The sequence below is a fragment of the Pteropus alecto genome, unplaced genomic scaffold (assembly GCF_000325575.1).
Source record: "Pteropus alecto unplaced genomic scaffold, ASM32557v1 scaffold164, whole genome shotgun sequence".
In the NCBI taxonomy this organism is placed as follows: Eukaryota; Metazoa; Chordata; class Mammalia; order Chiroptera; family Pteropodidae; genus Pteropus; species Pteropus alecto.
The window spans coordinates 21,600,017-21,627,397 of NW_006439568.1; the positions used below are offsets into that span (position 1 = coordinate 21,600,017).

Genomic DNA, 27,381 nt, shown 5'->3' on the forward strand with positions numbered 1-27,381 from the left:
GTCCACTTATATAGGGATTTAAAAAATCTTTAAGTATTACATTTAATGAATGTTATCACGAAAAACTAAAATAATTGTGCTAGTCATAGAGTAACTACTGGATTTATGTATTTTCTGAAAATCTTAATTCCTAGGGCACTGCAGGCAGTGTTGGCAGGTAATGGGACCCGAACTTTTTTCAGCCCTGTCTGAATATGATCTGTCTCTCATGATAGACTCATTGTAAGGGGGACTGACATTCTGCAAGCCGCAGGGATCGGAATGGGCCTTGGCGTGGCCTCTTGAAGAAGGCCCATTTCTCCTAGGCTGTGCACCCTCGACCCCGTGCCCTCCAGCAAGTCACCCAGATGCTGGAGCAGGGGTAAGAAGTTTGTGCACGACGACTTTGGCCTGTCTGTGTGCAAGACATCTATAGGGCTGGAGCAACGATTTTTAACTTTCGTGGGTTCAAAGAATTGTCTGAAAATCTAATAAAAACTCGGGACCTTCTCCCCAGAAGAATTATATCTCCCCACACACTCACCTGCGCACAGTTGCTCCCCATCCTCCCGGAGTCCATAGACCGCAGGGTGAAACCCCTGGCCTGAGGAAGGCTATGGCACTCTCTAGGGTCTCTCTCTTTCCCGAATTCTGTTCCAGGCCCAGCCTGGCACCTGGGAACCCTGCCTCGGGCGCAAGCTAGCTGTGGGCGGTGGACGGTGGACGGTGTCCGGCCCTTGGCACATAGACGCGCTCCACTCGTCCCGGGACCGGATCCGCGCAGCCAGTGCAGGGAGGGGACCAGGAGGCGGGGCGACCAGGTGCCCCGGCCCCACCTGCGGACCCTGGGGGCGAGGGGGAAGCGGCAGCTGGGCTCCGCCCCCGGACGGCGTGGCCAGCCTGGCTGCGCCCGCCGCCCCAGGGCTCACAGCCGCGGACCGCGTCGCCTCTGGTTTGGCTCCTGGACTGTTCACGTAGCTCGGATTCGGAGACCGCGCCAGCGCCGCGGGTCAGACGGCTCCTCCGCTGCAATCCCAACCCGGACTCGCGGACCGCTCCGCCGCCGCTACCAGAGCCATGAAGATGCACTTCTGTATCCCGGTGTCCCAGCAGCGGCCAGACGCGCTGGGGGGCCGCTACACGGTGCGCCCAGGGTCGGGGTCTAGCTGGGCAGGGAGGAGGCAGGGACGTGGCGGGGGCTCACCTGCTCGCTGGGCTAATATGGGACAGGACGTCTCTGTGTTTGCAGCTGTACTCCGTGTACCTGGACGGCTTCCTCTTCTGCAAGGTGCGCTATAGCCAGCTACATCGTTGGAATGAACAGGTGAGCGGGTCCGAGGTGGGTACCAGCCTGTTCACCTGAGGCAGGTGAGGAAAAGTGCGCCCAGTGGGGTCTGGGAGCGCGACTCTGTCTGGCGAGATACTGGGCCTTTTGAGGGCTGAGGGCAGGGTCGTGGTAAAGATTAGTTGTAAATTGCTAGGCATACAACCTAATGAATACGTGGTGATTGCTGCGCCTAATCACCTACAGCTGGGAGATGAGGGGACCGGGTGCAGGTGATTCTCCCAACCCCTTTCCAACCCAGCGATCTCCACCAGACCATCCACTGGCAGGGTGATGATGGGCTCCATTTCAGTGCCAGGACAATGTCCTCGTTCAAAATGAGCAAACCATGTCTAGACCAAGGTGTAGTCTTAGGAAGCGTGCGCATGGGTATTTAATCTCCTTTCTCCCAGTTTCTTAAGCTGACCCCCTTTTTTGTTTTCAAACGACTGTATTAATAAGTTTCAAGTACTGGCAGGCTTGGAAACCCAGGAAACTGATGAGGAGAATATCAAGGCAGGAGGCCATTTCCCACTATAGTTTCTCACTCTGAAGCCCTTTTGGCATTTTCCTTGGGGTCAGTACAGACTGATTTATTAGCCTGCTCTAATGGGTTTTAGTGTCCTGATAAGGAAGTGTTGCAAGTCTTCAAAATGGGTTAGAGGAATAAAGTTTGGAAATAAACTTCATCTTCTCCTCTCCTCCACTCCCTTGCACATTTTATTTATTTATTTAGATTTTGTGTCCTGGTAAAGGAAGAAAGAGAAAGAAAGAATGAATCCATGGGTTTCCAGTGAGTGGATACACCATGTTTCTTTTTAACATCTTCTGTTGATGGACAGCTCAGTTTCATTTTTCTGTGGAATACCTCGCTACAGGGAGCCTTCTTACTCATTCACAGAAAAACCCAGCTCCAATGTGATTGTTCATTTGCGTGGTGTCTTTGAATTGCTAGTACCTGGTACAGTGCCTGCGATCCAGTAGACCCTCAGCAACGATTGCCAGATGACTGGATCAGGAAGGGTATGGGTTCAGACTTCAGAAAGATGAGAAGCTGCTTGTGACTAAAAATGTGTCTGGGGAGTTGGGAGGACTGCAGAGGCAGGCAGATGGGGATCTTGAAGGATGAGAAAGAATAGGTGTTTTAGGCTTTTGGAGGAGGAGGTTGAGGTATCATCTCCCCCCTCATCTGTCTTCCTGCAGTGGGATTGGGAAGGGAGCCCTCACAAGGTGAAGAGCAGGAGACAGCAAGATAGTGGGAAGGAGCAGGGAGATAGTGGAATTGACTGACCACTTCCTGGCTGGTCACCTCACCTTTTCTCTGACGTTCAATTTTCTCATCAGAAATCAAAAGTAAATAGGTGGTTATGATTGTCAATGTCCAGTGTACTTGTGAAGATTACACCCAGTTTCTTATACAGGCTGGCACATAGTACATGCTCAGTAAGCACTGACTAACCCAGAGGCTTGAAGGATTCCTGAATCTGGCTCTCCTTAATCAACTCAGGAAAAAGCTTGTTTTCAGAAGAACTTGGACCTATCAAATCCTAGCAGGTCCAGAAGTGGAGACATAAAGTTAGTTAATTTTCATTCTTGGTCTTCTGTTTTGGAAGCCAAGAACAAGAAATAATTTGCGATTCACTGCAATGGATTCTTAAATACTGAATTGCCACAGCCCAGTGCTCTCTGGGGCAGTATACAATAGATTATTAATGAACCCTTCATATTTGTCCCAGATTTCTGAAAATTCTAAAGTGGAGATTTTTTAACTCAGTTTCCAACTACATTACACCTTGCATTTATCACTGTTTCCCCTTTCTGTAGGAACAACTCCATTTTAAAGAAACTAGTTAGAACTTAGATGGCTATTGGTATTTATTATTAATTTAAAACAATAACTAACAATTAGGTAGTTACTGTGTGCTAAGGTATGTGCCAAGAGCTTTACATGTAATAGCTTGTATAATTTTTACAATGGCCCTATGAGCTGGGATTATAGTTAATTCCGTTTAACAGATGAGAAAATCGAGGCACAACTTGCCCGAAATCATACTGTTAGTAAGTGTTGGAGCCAGGATTTAATCTCTAGAATCTTCTCTAACCTAATGTGTTTTGTGGTTTCTTACAAAGCTGACAAAATAAATTATATCAGTAAAATGTGTCAAATGATTGAGTTCAAACTAACATGCTTTTACTCCATTTGGAATAACATAATAAAATTCCCCAATTTTAGGTGTTCAGAGTGATGAATTTTGGTAAATGTATACAATTACCACCACTATAATCAAGATAGAGAACAGTCCCCACATTCTTCAAGTTCCCTTGTCTCCTTTGCCCTTGATCCCCTCCCTTCACCTCTGGCCCCAGGCAACCAAGATCTGCTTTTTGTCATGAGAGATCCGTGCACGGGATTTAACTCCAGCTGCTCAGCAAGCCCCGGTAAGGTTGGTGTTGCCGTTGTCATCATAACTTCTATTTTATAAAGTGTCTGAGTAAGGTTGCTAAATCCAGCAAATAAAAGTACAGGATCCCCAGTAAATTTCAGATAAATAACACTCTTTTAGTATAAGTATGTCCTGAGCAATATTTGGGACACACCTTACTGTATTTTATCTGGCAGTCCTAAATCTGAGACTGAAAGTTTGGGTGACTTCTCCCAGCCGCTTCTCATCTAGATTTTCATTCTTCCTGTTCCATAGATGATGTGAAATGGCTTCAAATTCTTAATCTGATTTAATACAAAACAATAAAAAAGAAAACAATATAAAGGCCCCATCTGTATGTGTGCGTGGTGACTATAAGTGTACTGCCAGTTGATTTCCTGGAAAGTTCTGTATCCCGATAGAATAGAAATGTCATCTTATAAAATTAACTAACTTATTCATTTACTTAAAAAATATCTACTAAGTTCCTATTAGATGCTGTGCACTGTGTTAAATTAAATGAAGACTGAATTGAGCATGTGTGATTTTTGGCTTTAAGAATTGGATTTCTATTTTATATGCTGTACATTGTTTTATATTGATTGTATATTAGATAACCGTAAGATTGAGGAGGAGCACCTGGCTCAGGTGAGGTGGCGTGGTCCCTGTTTTTTCTCAGCTAAGCTACATGGAGGCTAATGCATATAGATTAAACCTGGGGAGAGATGGTTATGTTTCCAAGAGATCATTTGTGACCTGGGCCCTCTGAAGTCATCACCTGCAGCCTTGTCCCATGGTGAGGCTCCCTCAAAGTCTGGCAGCTTGCCCCACCTCTGCTGCTGAAATCTGTCCATCTTTCTGCTATGTGAACTGCCTGACCTGACTTCTTTCTGTCCCTTTAGATAAATAAAAACCAGTTTGATTTATGTACCTGCTTTTGCCTACATCATCCATCTCCTTCAAATGGATTTAAAGATATCTGTGAAGGAAACATTTAACTGGCTCATTTGGCCAAGTGTTAAAATGAGGCCATCTGTGTAAATGAAACTGAACTCTATGAAAAGATGCTTGCCTCTTTGCAGACGTCCTGCCAGCATCAGACATGGCAATGGGGGCAAGCCATGCAACTTTGCAAACGCTCTTTCGTGGGAGAGGAGGGCTCTTGTATCAGGGTAGCCCATTCACCCCCTCTGCCTGGCTCACATCCCATTCCTGGAGAGACCCTGGCTTTCTGGCCCACTGGTCAGGGATCAGTCCTTTCTCAAGGCCCACCTCAAGCCTCCCTTCCTCTGGGAAATCCCTCTCAATGGCAGGAGATGTCTTTATTTGATTCCTGTGCCATTTAGAGTTTAGAACTTGCCACGTTCCTCTTTTTTTGTGTGTATATTTTGTCTTCCCTGATTATTTAGTTGCAAAAGCCAGATACTTAAATAAAGGAATGGATGGAGGCTGTAGGCATGTTACTCAACAGAGAATCCTACTTTAGTAGGTACTCAATAGAGATATACTAAAGGAGGAGGAGGGACGGAGGAGGAAAGTGAAGGGAAGAAGAAAAATGTAGTGAAGGGCTGCCCAAGTTCTGCTACTCATTAGCTTGTAGGACATTGGTTTAAGTCATTTTATCTCCCTGAGCTTCAGGTTACTCTTCTTGGCAAGTAATTTTGTCAAGGTGGAAGAATATTGTCAGGTACCTTCATTGTCAAGGTGGGAGGTTGGCAGTGTTAACGGTGATGATGATCACAGGGTTTTTTTGAGGAGCAAATAGGATTATATACAAGCTCCCAGGCTAACGTTCTTCGGTACCAGATGCCACAGCCCAGATTGCTTTGAGCTGTGGCTCTTTATCTGGAGAATCTGGGATTTTGATTACAAGGGGCCTTTTAAGAGGTGGGATAAGTGAGTCAGCATTAGAAACAGAGACTTATCGAAAGGCCACTGTTTGTGTCTGTAATTGTGTTTGTCCCAGGTCACCGTTCTGGGAGAGGTATGAAGGCTGCGAGTGCATAGGGCAGGGAAGGAGGTAATATTTTCAATTGGTCAGTAAAGTCTTCTTTGTGTTAAAAGACAGAACTGCATGATAGAAAAATCAGTGCAAGAGATTGTTCTGGAATTAAAAATATATTATCTGAACATGGTCTTTCAAAAAAAAAAAAAGACCAAATAAACAAAAAACACCTCACAATAAAAGAACAGAAGCAGTGTGTTTTCCTTTTGATCTCTTGAAACCATTTTTTGAAAAAGTGGGCTAAGCTGTAATGCTGGATCATTCTCAGTATGCTACTGGTTTTAATAGCTAAACTATGCGCTGTCTGAGACAAATAGAAAAGGCTATATTTTGATAGAGTTGAAAAGCTTGTGAAGTTGAGAAGTGACTTTTGGCAGACTTGACTAAAGTTCATTATATGTTTATCTTCCCCCTTCCACCAATATTAGAGAAGGGAGGGGAAGTTTCCTTGAAGAGGCAGCTCAGGTTGTAAAACCTGCTGGGAGAGTTTCTGCACTTGTGATGGGTATTAGGACCTTGATCCTTGTTTTCTCCCAGGTCGTGGCCTTAGGGTAGGGACTTCCACAGGATGCTCTCCTACAGATGGGTCACCTGCAGCCCTGCTGGCTCAAGGCTACTGTGATTCAAACATCATATCAAGGGTACCTGCTATCTAGCTACGTGACTTATCACTGTTGATGTTGACCTTGGTCACCTGGCTGAGGTTGTGTTTGTCAGCTTTCACCACTGGAAAGTTACTCTTCCTCCCTTTACGTAGTGTACTCTTTGGAAGGAAGTCATTTTGCCCAGCCCACAATTAAAGAGTGAGGAGTTATGTTCAGCCTTGCAGGATGAGTGTTTATATAAATTATTTGGGATTTTTGCACAGGAGATTTGTCTATTCTCTTCATTCATTCAACAATTTATATCTGTATAGACTCCTGGATATTTACTTTATACTTTGGGTTATATTTCAATATGATTTTATTTTGTTGCTCAAATTGTACCAGCGTTGACCTGTGTGAGCTCTTTGTTTGCGCCAGTGTCTTTTCGATATACCTCTATTGTTGATTGTTGTTGTTGTTTTTACTGTTGTTGTTTTGAGCACTTCCTTATTTTCTGGTGCTCCAAGATGCTCCAGACTCATCTCGCATACGTACTGCCTCAGTCCTAGAATCAGCCATTTCTCCATGGAACCCTGGTAACATTTTTTGGAGAACAGTATTAGAAACCAAGATCTGGGCACTAGGTGTGTTTGTTGCTACTGCACTATTGTTGCTTTCAGGTCTTCTCAGCTGTTATATATGTGTACAGGCATATCTGTAAATAGTTCTATATGTAACAATCTGTATCTATATCTATAAATATGAGTTAATACCATTAGCTTCAACTATAATCCATTACCATATGGATCTTTCTAGCCTATTCCCCTTACTTATCTGAAACTCCCAGTCCAACAATGAGAAACCTGATTTCCACTATCTGCCGTCTATTTACTTAATTGTTCATTTCTGTACACATATATAGAAGTATTTGAATTGTTAACCTGTATCCCCATGGCAAACAACTTTATCAACTAGAGCACAGCGTTTATGTAGTTTCTGTTGCTTTTAGTTTTACAGACCCCACTCATTTCCAAAGTTGCTTAGGTCAGTGCGTGTTTCTCTTTATTGCAATGTGTCAGACATTTGTAATAAAGCTGAATTGTCACATTCTGCATTCCATCCTGAGTTTCCCCCACCTCCTAAATGATTTTTAAAATATTTTCATACGTTAAGGGTGTGTTTTAAACTTCATTAGCTTTGACAAATGCATAGCCTCATGTATCTACAATGACACTATCATGTGAATAGTTTCACTGCCCTGAAGAATTCCATGTGTTCCACCAATTCACTACCCCTCAACCCAAGCTCCTGGTGACTATTGATCTTTTTACTATCTCTGTAATTTTGCTTTTTCCAAAATGTCATATAATTGAAATCATACAGTATACAGCTTTTCCAGACTATCTTCTTTCACTTATCAATATGCATTTAAGTTTCTTCCATGTCTCTTCATAGCTTGATAGCTCATTTCTTTTTACTGCTGGATAATATTCCACTGTATGGATGCACTACAGTGTACCTGTTCACGTATTTAAGGGCATCTTTATTATTTGGGGTAGTTATGAATAAAGCAGCCATAAACATTCACACACACATTTTTTGAGGACATAGTTTTCAAATCTGTTGGATATATATCTAGGAGCATGATTACTGGATATTATATAGTAAATATTATACAGTAAAACTACATTAACTTATAAGATATTACCACACTATCTTCCAAAGTGACTATATCATTCTGTATTCCTTCCAGGACATGAATTAAAAAAAATTTTAATCACAAAAATAACTGTTGGAATCAAATTCAAATTCTCTAAAAATCAAACGAACAATGACCTAGCAGACCAAACAATATACATTATGATGCTGTATCTTACCTACAGGCAGACAATTAATAATGTCTAGAAAGTTACCAACACTGTCCAATAGAATTTTCTAGCTGATGCTCTATATTGGCTTTTCCCAGTTCTGAAAGAACTTGCCATATTTTGAGTGGTTGCTGAGTATTTAAAAATGTGGCTAGTATGACTGAGGAACTGAATTTTAAATTTTATTACATTTTAATTAATTGTAGTTCAAAATTAAGGAGTCATAGGTGGCTATCATATTGGATGGCACAGTTCTAGGTCTTTTAAGGATACTTGCTTTTACTTGAGTGAGATGGGAAACTCTGCAGGGTTTTGAGCAGGGCAATGGAATGATCTAGCTTACATTTTAAAATATCATTTTAGATTCTGTATTAGGAGTAAGCTGAAGGGAATCGAGGACTTGGAAGGCTACAGTAACCTGAGAAAGATGACAGTCGTTTGGCCAGGCTGATGGCAGTGGGGGTGGAGAGGAGTGGTTGGGTTCTCCGTGCATTTTGAAGTTAGGACCTATGCAAGGTAAATATTTGCCAAATGCACACTGTATTTGTGACAAAGGCCATGGAATTAAAATTCTTCCCTGTTTTCAGTCTCGTCTGTCTGGAACTGTTTCATCTTCTTTAAGCATTGACTATTGTAGCAGTAAGAGTTTAACTCCTCCAGAGGTGCCATTAAAACCTGACTGGGCGTCTGACTGGTTTCCTTTATCCTGCTTTAAGGAGGACGATGCTGTGCCTTAACTTCAAGGTGCCACTCTAAGCGTAGGGTTGGCATGAAGAAGACATACCTCGGTGATCTTAAATTAAAAATCATTTTTAATGCCTCCACTGCTGACTTGAATAAATATAATTGTCATGGTTTGGGGTCATACGTGCGTGGGTGGAAAGGAAGGGTGATTTCTAGTGAGATCATATGTCAGCCTTATGGGAATTCTATAAACCAACCCTGTCCAAAAGAAATATAATATGAGCTACACATGTAATTTAAAATATTCTGGTAGCCTGACTAAAAAGCATAAAAAGAAACAGGTAGAATTAATTTTAATATATTTACATAATCTAATATATTCAAACTATTATCATTTCAACATGTAATCAATATTAAAAATTGTTAGATATTTACATTCTCTTTTATAAGCAGCTAAGTCTTTACAGTCTGTTATGTTTTACACTTAGAGCACATCTCAGCTTGGACTGGCTGCATTTGTAGTGCTCATTAGCCATAGGTGGCTGAGTGGCTGCCATATTAGCACAGCTGTAAACACCTGCTGTTACGCTCAGATTTGGTGGAGGCAGATGTGGGGTAGCAAATTAAATTCCTAACGATCATCATTGATATTATAGATACTATTGAGGTGTGAATTGTATGATGTGAGTGGTAGGTAGTCTTATGAAAACAAAAAATTTTAATGTACCCCAAATCTACCAAACTCAGACTGAAGTTGTCATTCTGTGATATGTCTAATATAGTATCTCTAGGAATCTATACTGAAATAAATTCCTCCTTAAGCCAATCAAAGTATCTCTCTTTCCTCCCTTCGGCCACCAGGAAGGGTTAATTTTAAAGAAAGTCCTGGAGTGAAGTGTGCCCTCTGAGGGGGCTTTGCTATCTCCCCAGCCTTGACTTGGAGGCTCTTTGCCATAAACGTGTGTTTTGTGCATCTTTCAGCTGAGACGAGTGTTTGGAAATTGCCTGCCTCCCTTTCCACCAAAGCATTATCTTTCGATGACCACATCTATGGCCGATGAGAGGAGGGACCAATTGGAACAATACCTGCAAAATGGTAGGTCTTTGGATTTTTCATGTATAGATTTATTGAGATTTAGGTTCCACATCATAAAATTCACTCATTTAGAGTGTACAATTCAATGGTTATTCGTATATTTACAGGATTGTGGAGCTATCACCACGATCTAATTTGAGAACATTTTCATCACTCCAAAAACAAATCTCACACCTATTATCAATTGTTCCCTAGTCCTCTTTCCCACCAGCCACTACACTAGTCTCTATCTTTATGCCTGTTCTGGACATTTTAGATAAGTGGAATCTTACAATATGTGGCCTTTGTATATGATTTAAAAAAACTTTCTTTTCTCTAGCTTACTTTATTGTAAGAATACAGTATGTAATATATATAATGTATAGAATGTGTGTTAATTGACCGTTTCCAGTCAAAATGCTTCCAGTCAAAAGCAGGCTAAGTTTTGGAGAAGTCAAAAGTTATATTCGGATTTTCAACTGCATTAGGATTGGTGCCCCTAACCCCCACGTTGTTCAGGTGTCAACCATATACAATGAAAGGTTCATTCCCTTCTACCCCAGACCCCCAGGCTTCCTGAAGTAAACACTATTCCAAGCAGCTTGTGTATTCTCCAGAAATGATCTGTGTGTATACGAGCATGTATGTACATCTCTCTTTGTTCAAAAGTGATGGAAACTTAGCCTACACATTTTTCTGTATCTGATTTTTAAAAACGTTTTATTCTTAAAGAATCTCTGACTTACAGAAAAGTTGCAAAAAGTAACAAAAAAATTTCTGTAGACTCTTCACCCAGATTTTCCAAATGTTAACATTTTACATTTGCTTCATTGTCTCTTTCCTCTGTGTGTGAGTATTACAAATGTGTATGTGTGTATATGTGTGTGTGTATATATATATGTATATAAAATTTTTGAGATGCTTGTGTTACACAACCCACTTCATCCTTAAATACTTCTGCGTGTATTTTCTAAGATCAAGGACATTCCCTTCTATAACCATGATACAATTATCAAAATCAGCCAACTAACAGTGATACAACAATGTTTTCTAATCTAGAGACCTTGTTCACACTTCACCAACTATTCCACTGGTGTCCTTCACAGGCAATTTTTGAGATGCTTGTGTTACACAACCCACTTCATCCTTAAATACTTCTGTGTGTATTTTCTAAGATCAAGGACATTCCCTTCTATAACCATGATACAATTATCAAAATCAGCCAACTAACAGTGATACAACAATGTTTTCTAATCTACAGACCTTGTTCACACTTCACCAACTATTCCACTGGTGTCCTTCACAGCAGAAGAAAAAAAAATTCTTCTGTATGTTCATTTTTTTCATCTTAAAATATATATCTTATAGATCATTCTAGGTCAGCAATTATGGATTTACCTCATTTCTCATGGCTGTACATTGTTTTTAAGCACAGTAAATGAAAATTTTAGAAGTCATCTATTTCTCACTTGTCTTTTGTAATGGCAAATATACTTCGTTTAGACCTGTTAAATAAGCCCGTTCAAACTCAAAATGTGATCGTTTTTGAATTTGCATTCTCTCTTGGTTTGTTTTCTCACGTCTTAGGGAAATACTCCTTTAACAACTGCCCTTTTCACACATGATCACGGTGTTTAGCCAGTCACTTTCCCAGGTTCAGCCTTTATCCATGTCGTCAGGATGTCTCCCACCTCCACTTTGCAAGATGGATGTTGAATGATTCCGGTACGCAAGAGTAAAATGATTCCTGGAAGCGGTCACCTGGGATTGCTGTGGTTGTCAAGGCTGCCTGCAGGAGGCAATTGCTGCAGATTTTCATGTATCTGGGAGGTCACCAACTCCACTGCCTTCGAGGAGGCAGTGGTGCTCTGGTGAGGGCTGGAGGGTTCCCTGGAGGACAGAGCATTTTAATAGAGAAGGCAGCCCAGCCCCTTGCTAACCTGGCTCGCTGTCCATGTTTTTCAGTAACTGTGGACCCGAACATGTTGAGAAGTGATGTCTTCGTTGATTTTTTAAAAGTGGCACAGCTGGTAAGCTTGTTCTTCTTCATTAATGTTGTATTTCGCTGCAGAATATATCTCTTCATTAATCACGTGTGCATTTCTAGCCGTCAGCCCTACAGAAGCTTACTTCAACTGCAAGTTGAAGTGTTGTGTCAAACGGAACATTGGAGACTCGACACAGGATGAGTGCGTGTCTGGGAGACGTTGGTCAGGGAGCCCTTCTAAAGGCAGTGACATCTAAACTAGTATCGGGAGATTTTGGGGGTAGACAGGGAGATGAAATTATACTCTAGCTTTTTCTTTTCATTAGGAGAAAGAACAACAAACCACTTAACATCTGGTAGTCTGGGAGACTCAGGACTGACATTAGGAAAACAGAAGCAGTCGCCACTTCTTACTGGGGGCGGGTCTACTCCAGCTGCCAGTAGACTCTTCCCTTGACCCCTTCTAGGGCCATGGTGACTCATGAGTAGTAAATAGGTGCCATCAGTGCCAGAGAGAATCTGCTTGCAGCAAGACTGCTCCTGCAGGGCTGGTGGGAGTTGGGAGGGCTGGGATGAGCAGTGGTGATATATGGACGTGCCAGACCATGAAAGGAGCCCAAGGAACAGAGAACAGGCAGCTTCCCCATCTCAGTATTATAGAGACCCTACCTGGATATTTTCACTGCGTCTGATGAGTTCTTGGCCTGCAGTTTCCAAGTCATTATTGCCAAATAATCACGGGCCCACAAGCCTGGCTCTCCAGGGTTCAGGAAGCACAAGAACATCTTCCTGTCTCTGGGCAGGAACACACAGCATCAGAAACGTGAATCCAAGAGTCCAAGGGGGGACTTTCCCACAGCTGGCCAAAGGCAAACTGCAAAAATAAGAGAGGTTTGCCTCCATGGGGGCGTTTAATCAGGGCTAGGCCAGAGCCTTAGGTACAGTGCCTCACAATTTGTTGAGGGAGGTGCTATCAGTGTCTCTTTTTCAGTTTAAGTTATTTGTCCAAAGACACATATCTCACAAGGAGAAGAGCTGGGATCTGACCCCAGAAGCCTGTATCGAGAACCCCTGCTCCACCAAGGTTATGAGATATTTCTAGAGTGGTAGTAGCCCACCCAGCCCTGCCACCCATGGTCTCCCTTGTGTTCTGTGTTTAGACCCTCTCTATTTACTAGGCTCTGTGCTTCTGCCCTGTGATCACCTTAGAGATGAAGGGACTTTTGGGAAGGCAAAACTGAAGTTTTCAGACTAAAGACCTTTTTACGTGTCTAATTCTTAAACTGTTGTGTTCTGTGGCCTCATGTGAACATGTTGAGAAAAAGAAGACAAGGTATTTGGAGTGGCTTTGGTGTGCCTGAGAAGTTAGGGTAACTTATGTATTGGGGAAGTTTTGCCCACTGTGGCTATGTTTGGGGATCTAGGAAGTGACTATTTCCCCACTTCCTCTTGAGAATGTTTCCCTTGCAGTGAAATGATTAGGGTTTATTATTAAATGTGATGGAAATTTAGAGTTTGGCAAGTTCAAGTACGGATTTTCTTGGATAAGAAACCTCAGGTGTAAGCATCAGGGCTATCAGACATTCCTCTTCCTCAGAGCAGAATATCAATAAAGCACACCGGTTGATCTTCTTTGGGAAATTAACAAATTTCTCAGGTTATTAAAATCAATTTGAAAAGAATTAGCACATGTTTTAAAGTGTGTTAAGGGAGCCCATGATATTGGAGGATTGCAATGTTTCTTAAAGGGAAATGTGTCCATTTTTCTAGTGCAAATTGTTTATTTTGTTTCTTGATCTTAGATCAGAATGACAGCTTAATTAAGGTTTGGTTTTTCTATAATCCAAATTCACCAACTTGGCTTTTTACCTCTAATTGTGCTTTTGTATTGCATTTACATTTATTAATTATATACATTCTAGTAAAATTGAAATATCACAGAGGCCAAACTCCTCCTCGATTACTACTCCAAACCTATAATGTTTTATCTGGCTTTTATTTCATAATATGAAGATTTTCCGATGCATTGTTTATCCTCCTTACCATATCGTTCTAAAAATGTTTATTTTTTTCAAAGCAAAATGTGTTCGTGGTTTTAAAAGTAAAACAGTGCTAAATAGGATTATAACCATCTCCTGCTCTCCAGAGGCAGTGGCTTTCAAATCTTTCAGCTTTTCTTTAGAGATTTAAAAATCTGGAGGTTACTGATATACATCTCTAACTTTCTCTTGTTCTTCAATTTGTAGACATTATCCACTGATTGCCTGTTATGGGGATGGGGACTCAGCTTTCTTATATTCCTCCTTTCTTCCCAGTTCTGTTATGTCGCAATTTATAGCTGGTTGGCCAGAATCACGGGTGGCCTGGACTTGCAATTGGCGTCTGAAGTTGGGGCAGACTTGTGGGACCGAGCTGAACCTGTGGGGTCTGTGCTAACTCCAGGTAGCTGGCGTCAGAAGAGCTGGTATGAGCAGAGTCCCATGAGCAATATAAGACCATTGGAGGGTTTTAAACAAGAGGACATTTTTAGGTTTACATTTAAAAAATATTTCTCTCCCGTATTTTGAATCCCAGAAGCTATGCAATGGATTTTGGGGGCTTTAATCACCTTCCCCACAATCTTCTTCAAGTCATCTCCTGCAAACCGCCTCAGATAAATGCCATTCAGTAAAAATATATATATATTTCTCAGGAAATGCGGAAAATAGTTTGTGAGGGAGAAGAACGGAAGCAAAAAGACCAGTAAGAAGGCCATAGCAGGGGTCTAGGAGAGAAGAGACGTCAGTTGGGTCTAAGGTGCTGGCAGTGGAGATGAAAAGTGGACGGGTTTCAGAGATAGTTTAAGATATAAAATATACAGGACTCAGAACTTGAAAGGATGTGAGTGTTGGAAACATCTTCCTGAATCTTTTCTTGATTCCTTTACTTTTTATCTGTTGCCACTAATTCAAATCAAAGGCATGTATGTCTTCCTCCTCATTCCCAACAATGACAAAATAAAGCTGCCATCTGAGTGATTGTAATGAGTGATTGTAATGAGTGCCATTCCAAGTTTCACACGTTACCCTTTGAATCCTCCCCGCAGCCCGATGAGGTGGACACAATTGCTAGACTTATTTTAGAGCTGAGGAAATGGGGAATACGGAAGGAGAGTAACCTCTCCGGGTTTATACCAGGTCGCATGCGGGTGCGGGGGTTTGGGGGCGGAGGCTGCTAACCCGAGCAGCTCTGTGGCTGGTGTGATTCTTAAACATGTGGTTGGCCCCACCCCTCAGTGCCTTCCCTGCGGATTACCACAACCAACCTGCCTCGAGTCTCCCCATCCTCCAGACTCTTTTCTAGTCTATTGTCACCACACTGCCAGAAAAATCTTTCTATAACTTCATTTCTATCCTTCCATTTCCCTGATCCAGAACCACCATGGCTTCTTTCTGCTTTTTACATAAAATTCTCGAGTGCCAGATTCACGACCACCTATAATCTTACTTGCCCTACTAATCCACTCTGCGTCCTCACTTTTCTTTTGCAGGAGAATTTAATAAAAATATGCATTTATGTCATTTTAACTGTTTATGTAATTTAGATATCTTACTGGTCTGCGATGTGGTTTGAGGTGGGAGTTGCACTGAGGTAACTGAAATCAGTGGTATATTTTCCTTTAGAATTATCAAAAATCAATGACCTTCTTTCCATTTATTTTATGAATGTTTTTCCCCTGAGGTAAGAGATGTTTGTGAGTATAGGCCAAAAACCTTTAAGAATCCAAGACCTAGGCAAAATGTACCTAGAAAGGGACTATTTGCAGCAGTTGCTCTGGGAAACCCTTTACCCTTGATTACCTGTGTAGCAGCTAAGTTGGGGGCCTCGGGGTCCTGCTATGATTCACCATCAGTCAGTTATCATGCCGGGGAACTAGGGAAATCTTCCAGAATGCCCCTGGAAAAGTGAGAATGAAGAAAGTAAGAAAGTGTGGCCCTAGGTCGTGTGGGGGTTGCTCAGGACCTGTGCTGTGCAGGGAAACCAAGGGCCCTGACATCCTCAAAGGATTCTGGGAAATGGAATGTGCCAGGACTGGTCGCTTGGAGGGAAAGCCTGGTTGGTGGTTCTACGCTGCCTGATGCAGAGGCCGGTTCTGACAGGGAGAAGTCACAGCAATGTTTGAAAAGTGACAAACATGATGATCAGTAAGTGGCAAATTCACATCATGCACCCAGAAACCTAGTCTATGGAGGGAAGGAGCATAACATGGTGCCTTATGCTGGTGTTATGGTGGTAACTTGGTGGCCATATAACTTATCCAAGCTTAGATGCTTGGGGGAGTGAAAGACGTGCTGTAATTATTACACTTGTATTAGGCCGTGTGGGTTGCCATAACAAAATGCAGACTGGGTAGCTTAAATAACAAAAATTCCTAGAACTGTGAGAAATAAATTTCTTTTTCTCTGTATGCATGGAGAGAGAGCAGGCTCTCTGGTGTCTCTTCTTATAAAGGCACTAATCCCATCACGAGGGCCACCTAACCCTAATCACCTCCCAAAGGCCCCATCTCCAAATACTACCACACTGGGGGTTCGGTCTCAACATATGAATTGGGGTGTGGGTGGGGGGAGGACACACACATCCCGTCCATAGCAATGCTGGATGACAGGTTCATACTGGAACCTTCCCATTTAGAGTCCAGGCCCTAGAGTCATGTGGAGCTGGCCTTGACTCCTGCCTCTGCCACCATCTAGCAATGTGTCCTCAGGCAAGTTACTTAACCTTTGTGAACTCTTACTTCACCTGAAAAAAGGGAGATTAATAAGTATACCTCATAAAGTTGTTCTGAGACTTATGAGTTATTATATGTAAAGCAGTTAGCACACAGCACCATGATCAGTGTCAGATCTAACAATATATTTATATATAACGAATACATACATATTTATAAATGATATGCTATATATACACTTGCCTATATATGGAGATGTAATACATTCACAAACGTAAGGTTTTTTTTTTTTTTTTGGACCAACCCTTTGAATTTGGAAAACAGCACATTTTCTCTTCTAAAGTACTTAGGCTCAGAATCATAGAAACTTAGTAATTGTAAGTATGGCAGTGGCGGGGAGGTTAAAATTTAAAGTTAAAAATTTTTTAATAAAATTAAAGCTTATCTTTTGATAAGCTTTAGGAACAAAATTAGGAAAAATAAGCCTGTCACTAATGTGATTGGCCTTTTCAGGTACCTAATCAATGTCGTTGAGTTGTTGCATCCCCTGGTTTTCTACAAAGCCTGATGCCTGGTCTGCTGTGTCTGTGAACCTGGCGGGGAGCGTCCAGGAGGACTAAGGAAAGCGGAGGTGTTGCCCGCTCAGGTGGAAGGGTTTCACCTGGTCAGCCTACCTGAGCTCCAATTCTATGATCTCCAAACGATCTTCAGATTGATCATTTAGATCTCCTCTCCCCAACCAGATACCAGGAAGGAAGGTGACCTGGGCTGGATAAAAAAATTTTAGTCACTAGAAAGAGATTATACTTCCCCCTTCCCACTCTGCCCTCTGTGTGGGGAAGCAAGTTGCTAAACTGCAGTGGGCTCCCAGCTGAGGGCCGACACCCACAGCTCTCCGCAGCTCTGCTCGTGCTCATGCATTCTTGTGTAGTAGTCTTAGAACACAGAAAATGGTTTCAGTGACTCTCAGTTCTCTCAAGGATGCCCCATAATTAGTGCCATTCTCAACGCCTAGAAGAGAAATGAGCTCACTGCATGCAGTGGTGCTGGGCACTAGGAGTTAACCCTGTTGTAGGACCAGGGATGAGAAAGCCTGTGACCTGAGTCAGCCCCCTGGAGGTAAGGCGACCCTGTAGACTGACAGAATCCATTTTGGGAGGCGCTAGAAACAGCCCACCCTCAGCTGCAGCACCCTGTGAGACCTGCCTGGGAAGCCACTGGCCACGCCCCTTCCTGGCGTCCCTCTCTCTATGGTAAGCTGAGCATCAACCTCAGCTGTGCCCTTTCCTAAACTCTGATGGCCTTCCAGAGTCTCTAGCGTGTCCTTGATATTCTAGAGCACTTCGCCCAGGGACCTCACAGATCCTCAGATGTGCACTCGCCTCCAGCACAGATGTGTCTCCTCACAGAACGCATGAGCACGAGCAGAGCTGCGGAGAGCTGGGGGTGCCGGCCCTCAGCTGGGAGCCCACTGCAGTTTGGCACCTTGCTTCCCCACACAGGCCTCAGAGTTTGCACACTTCAGATGTTTGATGTAGCAGAATCGTAAATTACTGCATTTTATGGACTTTTAGGGATGCCTGGAAATATTCGAAGAGTTAAAATCTGAGACCACCAAGGGTCACTGGGATGATTTTTTTTAAATGGATACTTTGTTGTTCATTTGGAATTATTCAAGCTGTGAGTCATTGCTTTGCCTCAGCGCTTCTCCACACCCCCCTTCTAATCCCTGCCCTGTCCCCTAGAACCAAATCTCTGCATTAGCTCTGTGTCCTTCTGGGGACTGCATACCCCCAGGGCCTGGGGAGAGGACACTGCTGACTGTCCCCTGCTGCCAGGTGCCCCACCGAGGGCCCTGTGGGGCTCACCGTGCTTTCCCTCTGCTCACAGGACACGTTTAGCATCACTGCCAAGAGAACGTCTCTGGACATATTTCTGCCCGATGGAAGGAGCATTCAAGCTGAAATTCTCACATCAGACACCGCCGAAAGAGTCCTAGAGGTAAACTCCATCCAAACTCCAGCTCCAGAACTGCACTGAGGAAGCATTCTGTTTGAAGGCAGGGACTAGGATACGGTCGCCTTCTGGAAGCTTCTTGCCTATCATTTCACTCTGGATAACATATCTGTAGAGATGCTGAGATTTTCTGGGAGACTGACCAATGAATCTGAGCTATAGCCAGTCCCATGGGCCCCTGTTGTTTGCTTTCTTTGTGGGCGTCAGTTTTCCAGCGATATCTGAAGGCCTTCCCAGGGCTGCTGTCGGGTCCCTGGAACAGCCAGGATATGCCCTGGAACCGAGCAGAGCGCTTCATTATGGGGAGCCCATGGTCGGGAGCTGGAAGATGGGCAGAGCCCAGATGAGTCTGAAACAGGCTGCACCCACGTGAGCTGGTGACAGGTTCTAGGAGAGAGTGACAGCAGAGTTCTCAAAGGCTGAAAGAGTTGTCCCTTCTCCCCCACAGGGAAAACTCCTGAAACCAACACCTCAGTGGGTCTAATTCTGTGCCAGACCTGAGTTTTAGTTGGTTCTCTGAGGACTCCAAGGACGAGACCTAGAAAGCATCCTCTCCTCCTTCAGATGTGGCCATCGGCAGCTCTGCCCTCGGGGCTGTCCACCCTCTGAGCTGGGCTGCCGAGGGGATGCGGTCTCCTCACACCCACACACTGCTCCCAGGCCCCTTTCCTTTGGAGGTTTTAGTTCTAATCCTACAGAGAAACATACCCAGGAGAATAATATAAACAGGAGAAAGTGGGAAAGTTTCTAGGACCTTGCCAAGTTCAGAAAGCTCTTGTGCTGGGGTCATGGTATCTGCCGCTCTCTGAGCTGGAAACGAGCAGAAGTGTTCCCTGTTGGGCTCCCAGCTCTGGAACTGTCTTTACCTACATCTGGGGTGGGAGAGGGGTCCCTCCTTGCATTGTGGCTCCTCTTTCTAGCCTGAGACTCAAGCCCGCCCGTGCCCTCCCAGCCTCAGAAGAGCAGTGAGCATCCCTAAGTTAGGGGACACCCCTTCTCTAGATCTTGGCCCTGCCTGAGCATGAGCATTTTGGACCTTTCTTCTTGCTAAAGTCACCGCACACACTCCACCCCCACCTTTCACAGCCCCTGTATTGCTGACCTGGTTGAGTGGTGTCAGCAGCCACCTGGTTGCTGAGGCCACCCAATGAGAAGCTACCCTCGGCTCCGCCCCCACCCTCCCACTGTATCCCAAGTCTCTCTCCTACTCACCCCTTCTCCTGTTTCCTCCTCTCCATCTCCATGCTCCTCGTTTGTGCTCTTAACGATCTCAGCTAGATTTCTATGGCAGCCCCCAAACTAGCCTTCCTGCTTCCAGTCTCGCTAATCTTCTGCACTGATTTCCAGAATGATCCTTCTAAATAATAAATAGCATCAAATAAATAAATAGATAAATAGCATCAAAGGCCCTTGATGCTTGAGGAGATTTATAAAAAAAAAAAAAAAAACCCCAAACCAAACCACAGTTTCCTTGATTGTCCGCCTGGCACCTGCAAAACGGGAGACAGACACAGTAATGAGGGAGAAGGACAGTAACAGTGAGAGTGGGGGCTACACAGACACCTCCAAGGCCCGGCGGGTGACGCGGACGCATCTGCACAACCTGAGATGATTGGGAAACGGTCGGGCCTGTGGGACAAGGGAGAGTGCCTGCCCTGCCCAACAACACCATCACTGACATGTTTTTTGCACACTGGGGTCGCTGGCAACCTAGATATATCTGCAGCTGAAGCTGGCTGCTGCTGGGAGTTTGGGGTCTCCCATCTGCTGGGGTTTGGACAATTTCTGGATTCAAATGACAGTGCTGCCATGTCATAGCTGGATGAGTTTGGGTAAGTTGCTTAAACTTTCAGAGTAACGTCTAAGTAATTATACAGATAGCTCATGTTCCTTTGCAGTGGTGGTTATGGTTATTTATCATAATTGGTATTGTCATTGATGTTATAGGGAGAGCTGAATAAGAATTGAGTAGGGCAGTAAGGCTAGGCTACCATAACACCATCTGCTTTGTCCAGGTCCCCTTGTAACTAGCAACATAAGTTTAATTAGGTGCATCTGTGATCTCAGAAAAATGTACTTTCTCTCTTCCAATCACAATGGCTTGTGAAAAATTCCAACCCACGACACCGACTTCATTACCATCAGGTAGGTTTAACTGGAGGTTCCCCCCTCAAAGTGGTGGAGTTCCCCCCAAAGGTAAAGTGAGCACTTTGCTAGGAAGAAATGTGAATTCTTCTCCAGCGGCTGGGAAATTCTCTAGCTGGCATAAAACTGTAACTTAAATTTTGTAATTAAAAGTTACGGTCTGTATCTCCTCAGGCATACTTGCTGCCACTCTCACTTTGCTGTTCCCAATCATCTCATGCCCAGCAATAAGCTAAAAATCTTTTTTTCATTGTTTTTCATTGTTTGTGCTTATGTAGTTTTATTGCTGGTGTTTGTGTTTTGAAGCACCATTAACATTTGCTAAGGAGGAAATATTATTGTCTCTTCATACATGCTTACTCCTCTCAAAAGAAAGTGCTTGTATTTACGACTTTATAAAAGCTACTCCATTTCCTTTTCCTATTCTTCTGTCTGCCTTGGCATGTAAGCTTGCTGTCTTCACTGAATGATTCAGAGAAGAGAGAATCTCATTTGAGTGGACGTGGGTCATATTTACTCTAGGACAAGATGTCTTTACCATGTTACCTACCAGCACATGCTCACCCCACACACAGAGGAGCCCTGTGGTTTGAATTTGGTTTGGTTTGGTTTGGTTGAAGAGAGTGATGTAGAAAGAAGAATGGGGATGAGTGTTAAGTAAAGGTGTGAAAAGTTCTTGGGCTCTTCTTTATTTGCAAAGCTATACTGAGAGCGCCCACTCATCCCACCCACCTAATAAGACTTCCTCACGAGGTCATTTTCAGATCCCCGACAAGAAAAGTCCCCCTTCGTGCCTGGTATTTGGACAACTTCCATCGTGAGAAGTTGGAGCCGTGGTTAAAGCTTCAGCTCACACGCGGCCCGGTAAAGGCGAATCCTTGGGTGTTAGAGATGACCTAGAGGATTCAGACGGGGCATGCAAGGAAATCACTGAGGAGCCCAGTCTTACAGAGAGATTGGGCTGGGTGGGTGAAGAGAGAGGGAATCTGGGGTAGCATGGAAGTTCCTGCTAAGGGCAGGGGAATGTGGGTGGAAAACATTATGAGGTTACAGGCTTGTGACCCATTGGTAAAAATGAACCCATTGGTGTTGAAATGAAAGCCGTTTGATGTGAAAGTCATAAAGGAACATGAAATGAGGGCAGCCTGTGCCTGGGATCTAAGGATTTCACTGAGCAAACGCCATATAAATTAGACTTGAACATCACAGGAGACGTCAGAGAGAAGCAGGCCTGGGCGTGAAAGGCGGAGAGTGGCTGGTACGCTATGCCGGTACACTATATGACACCTGAGCAGTAGGGGAACAGCTTTAGTCCCCATATCTGGTAATCCAGCCCATAGGAAGGTAGACTGGCGTGCAGGACCCCGGGGGCACGTATCACAGAATTACAGATGTTCCTTGAGAATGACCAGTAAAGTCCAAAATGATCCAAAAGCTCCTCCACATCTGGGATGAGACAACCAACCTCAGGGACAACCAGCCTCAGCAGAAGCCAGTTCATGTCCATTGTGGTAGGACAGATTTTCTTCTTCACACTATTTTTTTTTTAATATCTAAATTTTCTAAAATGAGTATGTACCATTTTTAGATTCAGAAAACATTTAATGTCTGCTAGCCCATTAAAGCACTTTTTAATCGATGTTTCCAGGCTATTTCAAATTCTGCAGATCACAATAAGCCTGGTGGCCACTCCTAACGCCCCCCTTTTCTTGTCTTTGGTTGAAGGTGGTGTCACAGAAAATTGGACTGTGTCGGGAGCTGCTGGGCTACTTTGGCCTATTTCTCATTCGGTTTTGCAAGGAGGGCAAGCTCTCTGGTAAGAAGGAGTGAAGGAACACAGGGTGGGCAGGTGTGGACAGGCACTCAGCCCAGGAGATGCAGGAGTCATGACTGAGGGGCCGGTCACCCCCGTCCCACGCCAGGAGAACTCCCCAGTGTGTGGTCCCTACTACTGTTCTTTGCTCCTGGATCAAAAGTGTGGGGATGGGAGGTTTCGTCTGTGTTCAGGGTGAGTTGGGGACGAGCAGCTCCAGAGAGGTGGCACGGACAGGAGCGAGATGCCAGGTCTTTCCAGAAACTGCACTTCCTCTGGCCGGTCCCAGCCCCAATCCTGATGTCCACCTCACCTTTACCAGTGCCCCCTGGCTGCTCACCGTCAGCTGTACCACAGTCCCCTGAGAATGGAGTGCTAGACTCTAGGCATCAGGCCATCCCATCACCGCCATTTCTCCTTGTTAAGGAATATTTGCGATAAAATGTGGGTGATATAAATAAATTCTGAGATTCTTAAAAAAGATGTAACGAGGTAGTGAAAGATGACAGTACGTTTCATATAGCTTGTGCTTTCCTCTGCAGTGCATTTTTAGATATCGTAAGTTTTTTAGCTGTGAAATGCTATCAATCATCTCAAAGTAGTTTACATATGTCCTCAAGAAGCTGTGGGAGGAAGTTTCAAGTTAGAAATTAAGGGGTTTGTGTGTTGGCGCGGCCACTGGGCTACGTGGTGTGCTGGTGAAGGGGCTGGACCTCTCTGGACCTGTTTCTTCATCTATCTCAAGGATAAAATATCACTTACTAAGGTGCTGTTATTTTATCAGAATAAAATATTATTTATATTTTGAATAAACTTTAGAAAATTAAAAATTACAAGTGCAAGAGAATATTATTATTGTGTTTTATCCTTTCCAGTGGTAATGCTTCCTGTTCTCATTTTAAAGCCACTGTATGTAAACTATTTGTGCTGTTTCAACCAGTAGGACTCCCTCTCCCCTTTCTGTAGTCATGAAAAAATTGGCAGACTTTGAACTCCCTTATGTGAGTCTTCGAAGCTCTGAAGTGGAAGACTGCAGGGTCGGACTCAGGAAGTGGTGAGTAAGCATTGTGGCAGTGCGAGATGAGGCGATCTTAGCACTGCTGATCAGAATTGGTCAGTCTCACCATGTCGGCTCACAACCCCACAGCGAGTGAGAGACTAGGAGCTTGGGGAAGGTGAAGAGGAAAGCAGGGAAGGAGAGAGGGAGGAATGAACGAGGATTTTTCTTTGTCCTGAAGAATAGGATGCCAAGGATGACTTTCACTGATCTTAAGTAAATACCTGAAGCATATTATGAGGATGACAGTCATGAAGGTAAGGCTTGGAAAACAAAGGCTGTTGGGGTGGGGATAGAAGCTGGTAACGGTGAAGCACTGTGGGCCACAGGCTTGCTTTGCAATGGATTGCTGGCTGTATTAATTGAGGGCCTTGTTGATGACTACAAGCGGGCCTGATTCATCTGTTGAACTATGGTATTCCCTGAAGCCGAAGGCTGGGCTTTGCCAGCTTGCAGAGCATTTGAACTCTAAGTAGTCGGCTTACCTTTCCTAAAGGATTCCAGCAATGAACACACATATACCAGGGCCAGCCATATTCCTAGATCAGTAGGACACCTTGCAAAAAATACTGTCATTTCCCCCAGAAACAGAGGGCCCTATGGAGAACAAAACACAGAACACTTCCCCCAGCCCGCCTCCACACACACCCTGTCCCCTGGAGTTCCCAGTGATTATTACCATGGCTGTATTGGATTGCTTCTTTGGTTCACTCTCCCCCAGCTCAATTATTCTCTAATCTGAGCACGGAAGCTTGAAAGAAAGGCATTTTGAAGTTGAGGAATGGTAGTTCTCTTGACCTCGTGGTGCCCTGCTAGAGCTCCAGTCTGCGGTTTTGGATTCTGGAAGGATATTCCCAGCAAGGCTAGAAGTTCATTTACTGTTACTCAAAAGTATTCTGAGAAAGGGTCAAAAGCTGTGGCGTGGAACCCTGAGAAGGGAAAAGGAAAACCCCTTCACAGTTCTATGGAAGGGTTTATAGAGTAGCTGTTCTGGAAGCTGCTTAGTAGCATGAGTGGCTGAGCACGATTATTCCTGGGATCACAGTACGTGAATTTAAGTCATGACTCTTTCAGGGTTTAGCTGAATAACTTTAGCCAAGTTATTCACGCTCTCTAAGCCTCAATTTCTGTCTGTAAAATGGAAATAATAATAATAGAGTCTACCTCATAGGATTATTGCGAGGGTTAAATAAAGTAATCTATACAGGATCGTATACTCAGTAAATTTTGGTCTGGTTTGTTATCGTTACATTGAGGATAATAATGATCATAATAGTGACAATGACAATGAAAATCCTTGGGGCTTAAACTTTTTGCATATAAGTTCCCCAGAGAACTTGAGGTAGAGGAGAGATGAGAATTCTGTCCCTCACCTTGAAGCCTGAATTTGGAAATTGGGCTTTGCTTATGTCTTCTTTAAATAGGTAAATTCTAGATTATAAGTGCAAGATAAAATGTCTACCCTATCACAAAGCAGTGTCTTGGATCCAGGCAAATTGCCTTTGCTCATGGGAACTGGGAAGAAGGGAGGTCCCACTTCACTTGTTAGAGGTGAGGAGCAGGTCACTGAAAGGGGAGGGACTGGCGTAGGATTCCGCAGGTGCCTGGTCCACTTTCCAGAGTGAGGTCTCACTAGGTGGGAGCAGGGAGCCTAGCTCCATTGCCACGAGCTGTGGGATTCCTAGCAGATGAGGCTTTGCCGTGAGGCCTAGCCAGAATCTTAGGGATTTTTCTCTGTCCATGAATCCCCTGGTGCATCTTTCTAATGATGATATAGTTCTTTCCAGACCAGAGGGCGCCCACCCTGGCCTCTGAGAGCTCCAGGCTGGGATGGGCCTGGGTGCTCTCTGACTCCCCGATGCAATAGTCTCTATTCTCTGCCACAAGGGATCCATGGGAGGCGTGAGTGAAATAGCTAAGTGAGATGTGAGTAGAAATACTTCAGTTGCTTCTCCTCAGAATGAAGTTGATCTTCAAGTAATATTTTCATCCTTTCCTTGTCTAAGCCAGTCTCATTGGTCCAGTCATCCTACACATCTGAGTGTAGTGATTCTGCTTACCTCTGCCTTCAGATTGGTTATAGACCAGCCATAGCACACCCTTTCCTGACCATTTCTGTCAGTTCTTAGCATGATACCATGCTTATACAGTAACTGTCATTTCAGTTCATCCTGGTGATTATGGATCCATTAGACAGACACGGAGCCCTGCTATTTGCAAGTCACTTTGCCAAGTCCCAGAGGGGCAACTCTGAATAAGACCCAGCCCCTGGGTTCAGGGGTCTTCATAGGTGGTATCAAGATCAAGTTGATCAGAGCAGTGATCAGGATAAACTCAAGTGCCGAGGAAGCACAGTAGGTGGGCTCCTAACACAGCCTTGCAGAGTAGGGACCAGAGGAAGGGACATAAGGACGAGGCTTGCAGGCAAAGGCAGACAAGTCAGGGAAGGAGGTGCTGAGGGGAGTGGTCTTCCAGACTGAGGGAGAGGAGAGAAAAACACATGTAGAGTGTGGGGGAGGGGAGGGCAGGGAGGGTAAGAGATGGAACTGGAAATGAAAGTTGGAGTGTCCTATGACACTCGGAAGTGAGCAGGATAAATGATCTAACTCCTGGGACTACGAGAGTCTGAAAGGTTGCTTGGGAAAGACCACTTTAGCTAGAATGTGGAAGGTGAGATTGAGGCAGAAAGCCTGCTGAGGATGTTACCAGAGCAGCTCAGGCAGGAGATGAAGGTGGCCTGAGTGCCGGGCCGTGATATGGATGTGGGCGGGGGGCAGGTGAGCACGCCGGGTATTGTGGGTGGAGAAAGCGCATGTAAGACGTGGCGACTCAGAGTGGGGCTGAGTGTGAACAGGGATGCAGGCTGTTCCTCCAAAGTGTTATTTTTTTGGCATTTTTGCTCTCTATGCTCACCAGGCAAGAGCTTACAGTACAAAGAAATAGAAAACAGAGGAGGTGAAGGAACAAATTGAAAGCTAGGCAAGGAGAGGGGTGGGGCTTTGTTAGGAAAGAGATCCTAGGTTCAAAGTGCAGAAGGCCACCACTTCAGAGAAACTTGCTCCCAGCTGTGCCCATTAGTCTTGTCAAATGAATAAACCTTAATGCTCCTGAATTATGCAGGTACCTGGACCCATCCCTCGACTCCATGCTGATGGACTGCAGAGCAGCTGTAAATTTGATCTATATGCAGGTGAGGGTAACCAAGAACCATCAGAACACCGCGTATTATAGGCCATTTGGGTTTGAAACCATTAGAAAAAATTTGTAGTAGTTAAGAATTCTACCTTCATACCTAGCATAGGCAAATTCATAGAGACAGAAGTAGAATAGAGGTTACCAGGGGCTGGGGGGAGGGAAGGAGTTATTGTTTAATGGGTACAGGATTTTTGCTAGGGATGATAAAAAGGTTTTAGATAAGAGAATGGTGATGATGACACAACATTGTGAACGATTTTTAGTGCCACTGGATTGTACACTTACAAATGGTTAAAGTGATAAATGTTACGTATATCTTAACACATTAAAAAAATCAAAATAAAAAAAGAAGTAAAGGAGTTTAGAGGGGACAAAAAGAATTCCACCACCATTTTAACAATCACTGTCTGAATGTACAGCTGACACACCATCATCTGCGCTAATTTACATGAGCCTAGATAGGACATCTCTGATAATTGAAAGTTACACATGGTCCCTATATCTCACTTTAGCAT

At 44.0% G+C, this 27,381-nt stretch overlaps 1 protein-coding gene across 1 annotated transcript in view; it reads left to right on the forward strand.

The window, feature by feature from the left end:
• Positions 1-1,056: 1,056 nt before the first annotated feature.
• SNX31 (sorting nexin 31) overlaps positions 1,057-27,381 on the forward strand; it is a 52,579-nt gene continuing 26,254 nt past the window's right edge. Inside the window, exons 1-8 of the mRNA XM_006916706.1 lie at positions 1,057-1,122; positions 1,229-1,303; positions 9,849-9,963; positions 11,908-11,972; positions 18,531-18,641; positions 22,527-22,617; positions 23,581-23,668; positions 26,792-26,861. Of these exons, the coding sequence (XP_006916768.1) occupies positions 1,057-1,122; positions 1,229-1,303; positions 9,849-9,963; positions 11,908-11,972; positions 18,531-18,641; positions 22,527-22,617; positions 23,581-23,668; positions 26,792-26,861 (681 nt within the window). The remainder of the gene's footprint in view (positions 1,123-1,228; positions 1,304-9,848; positions 9,964-11,907; positions 11,973-18,530; positions 18,642-22,526; positions 22,618-23,580; positions 23,669-26,791; positions 26,862-27,381) is intronic.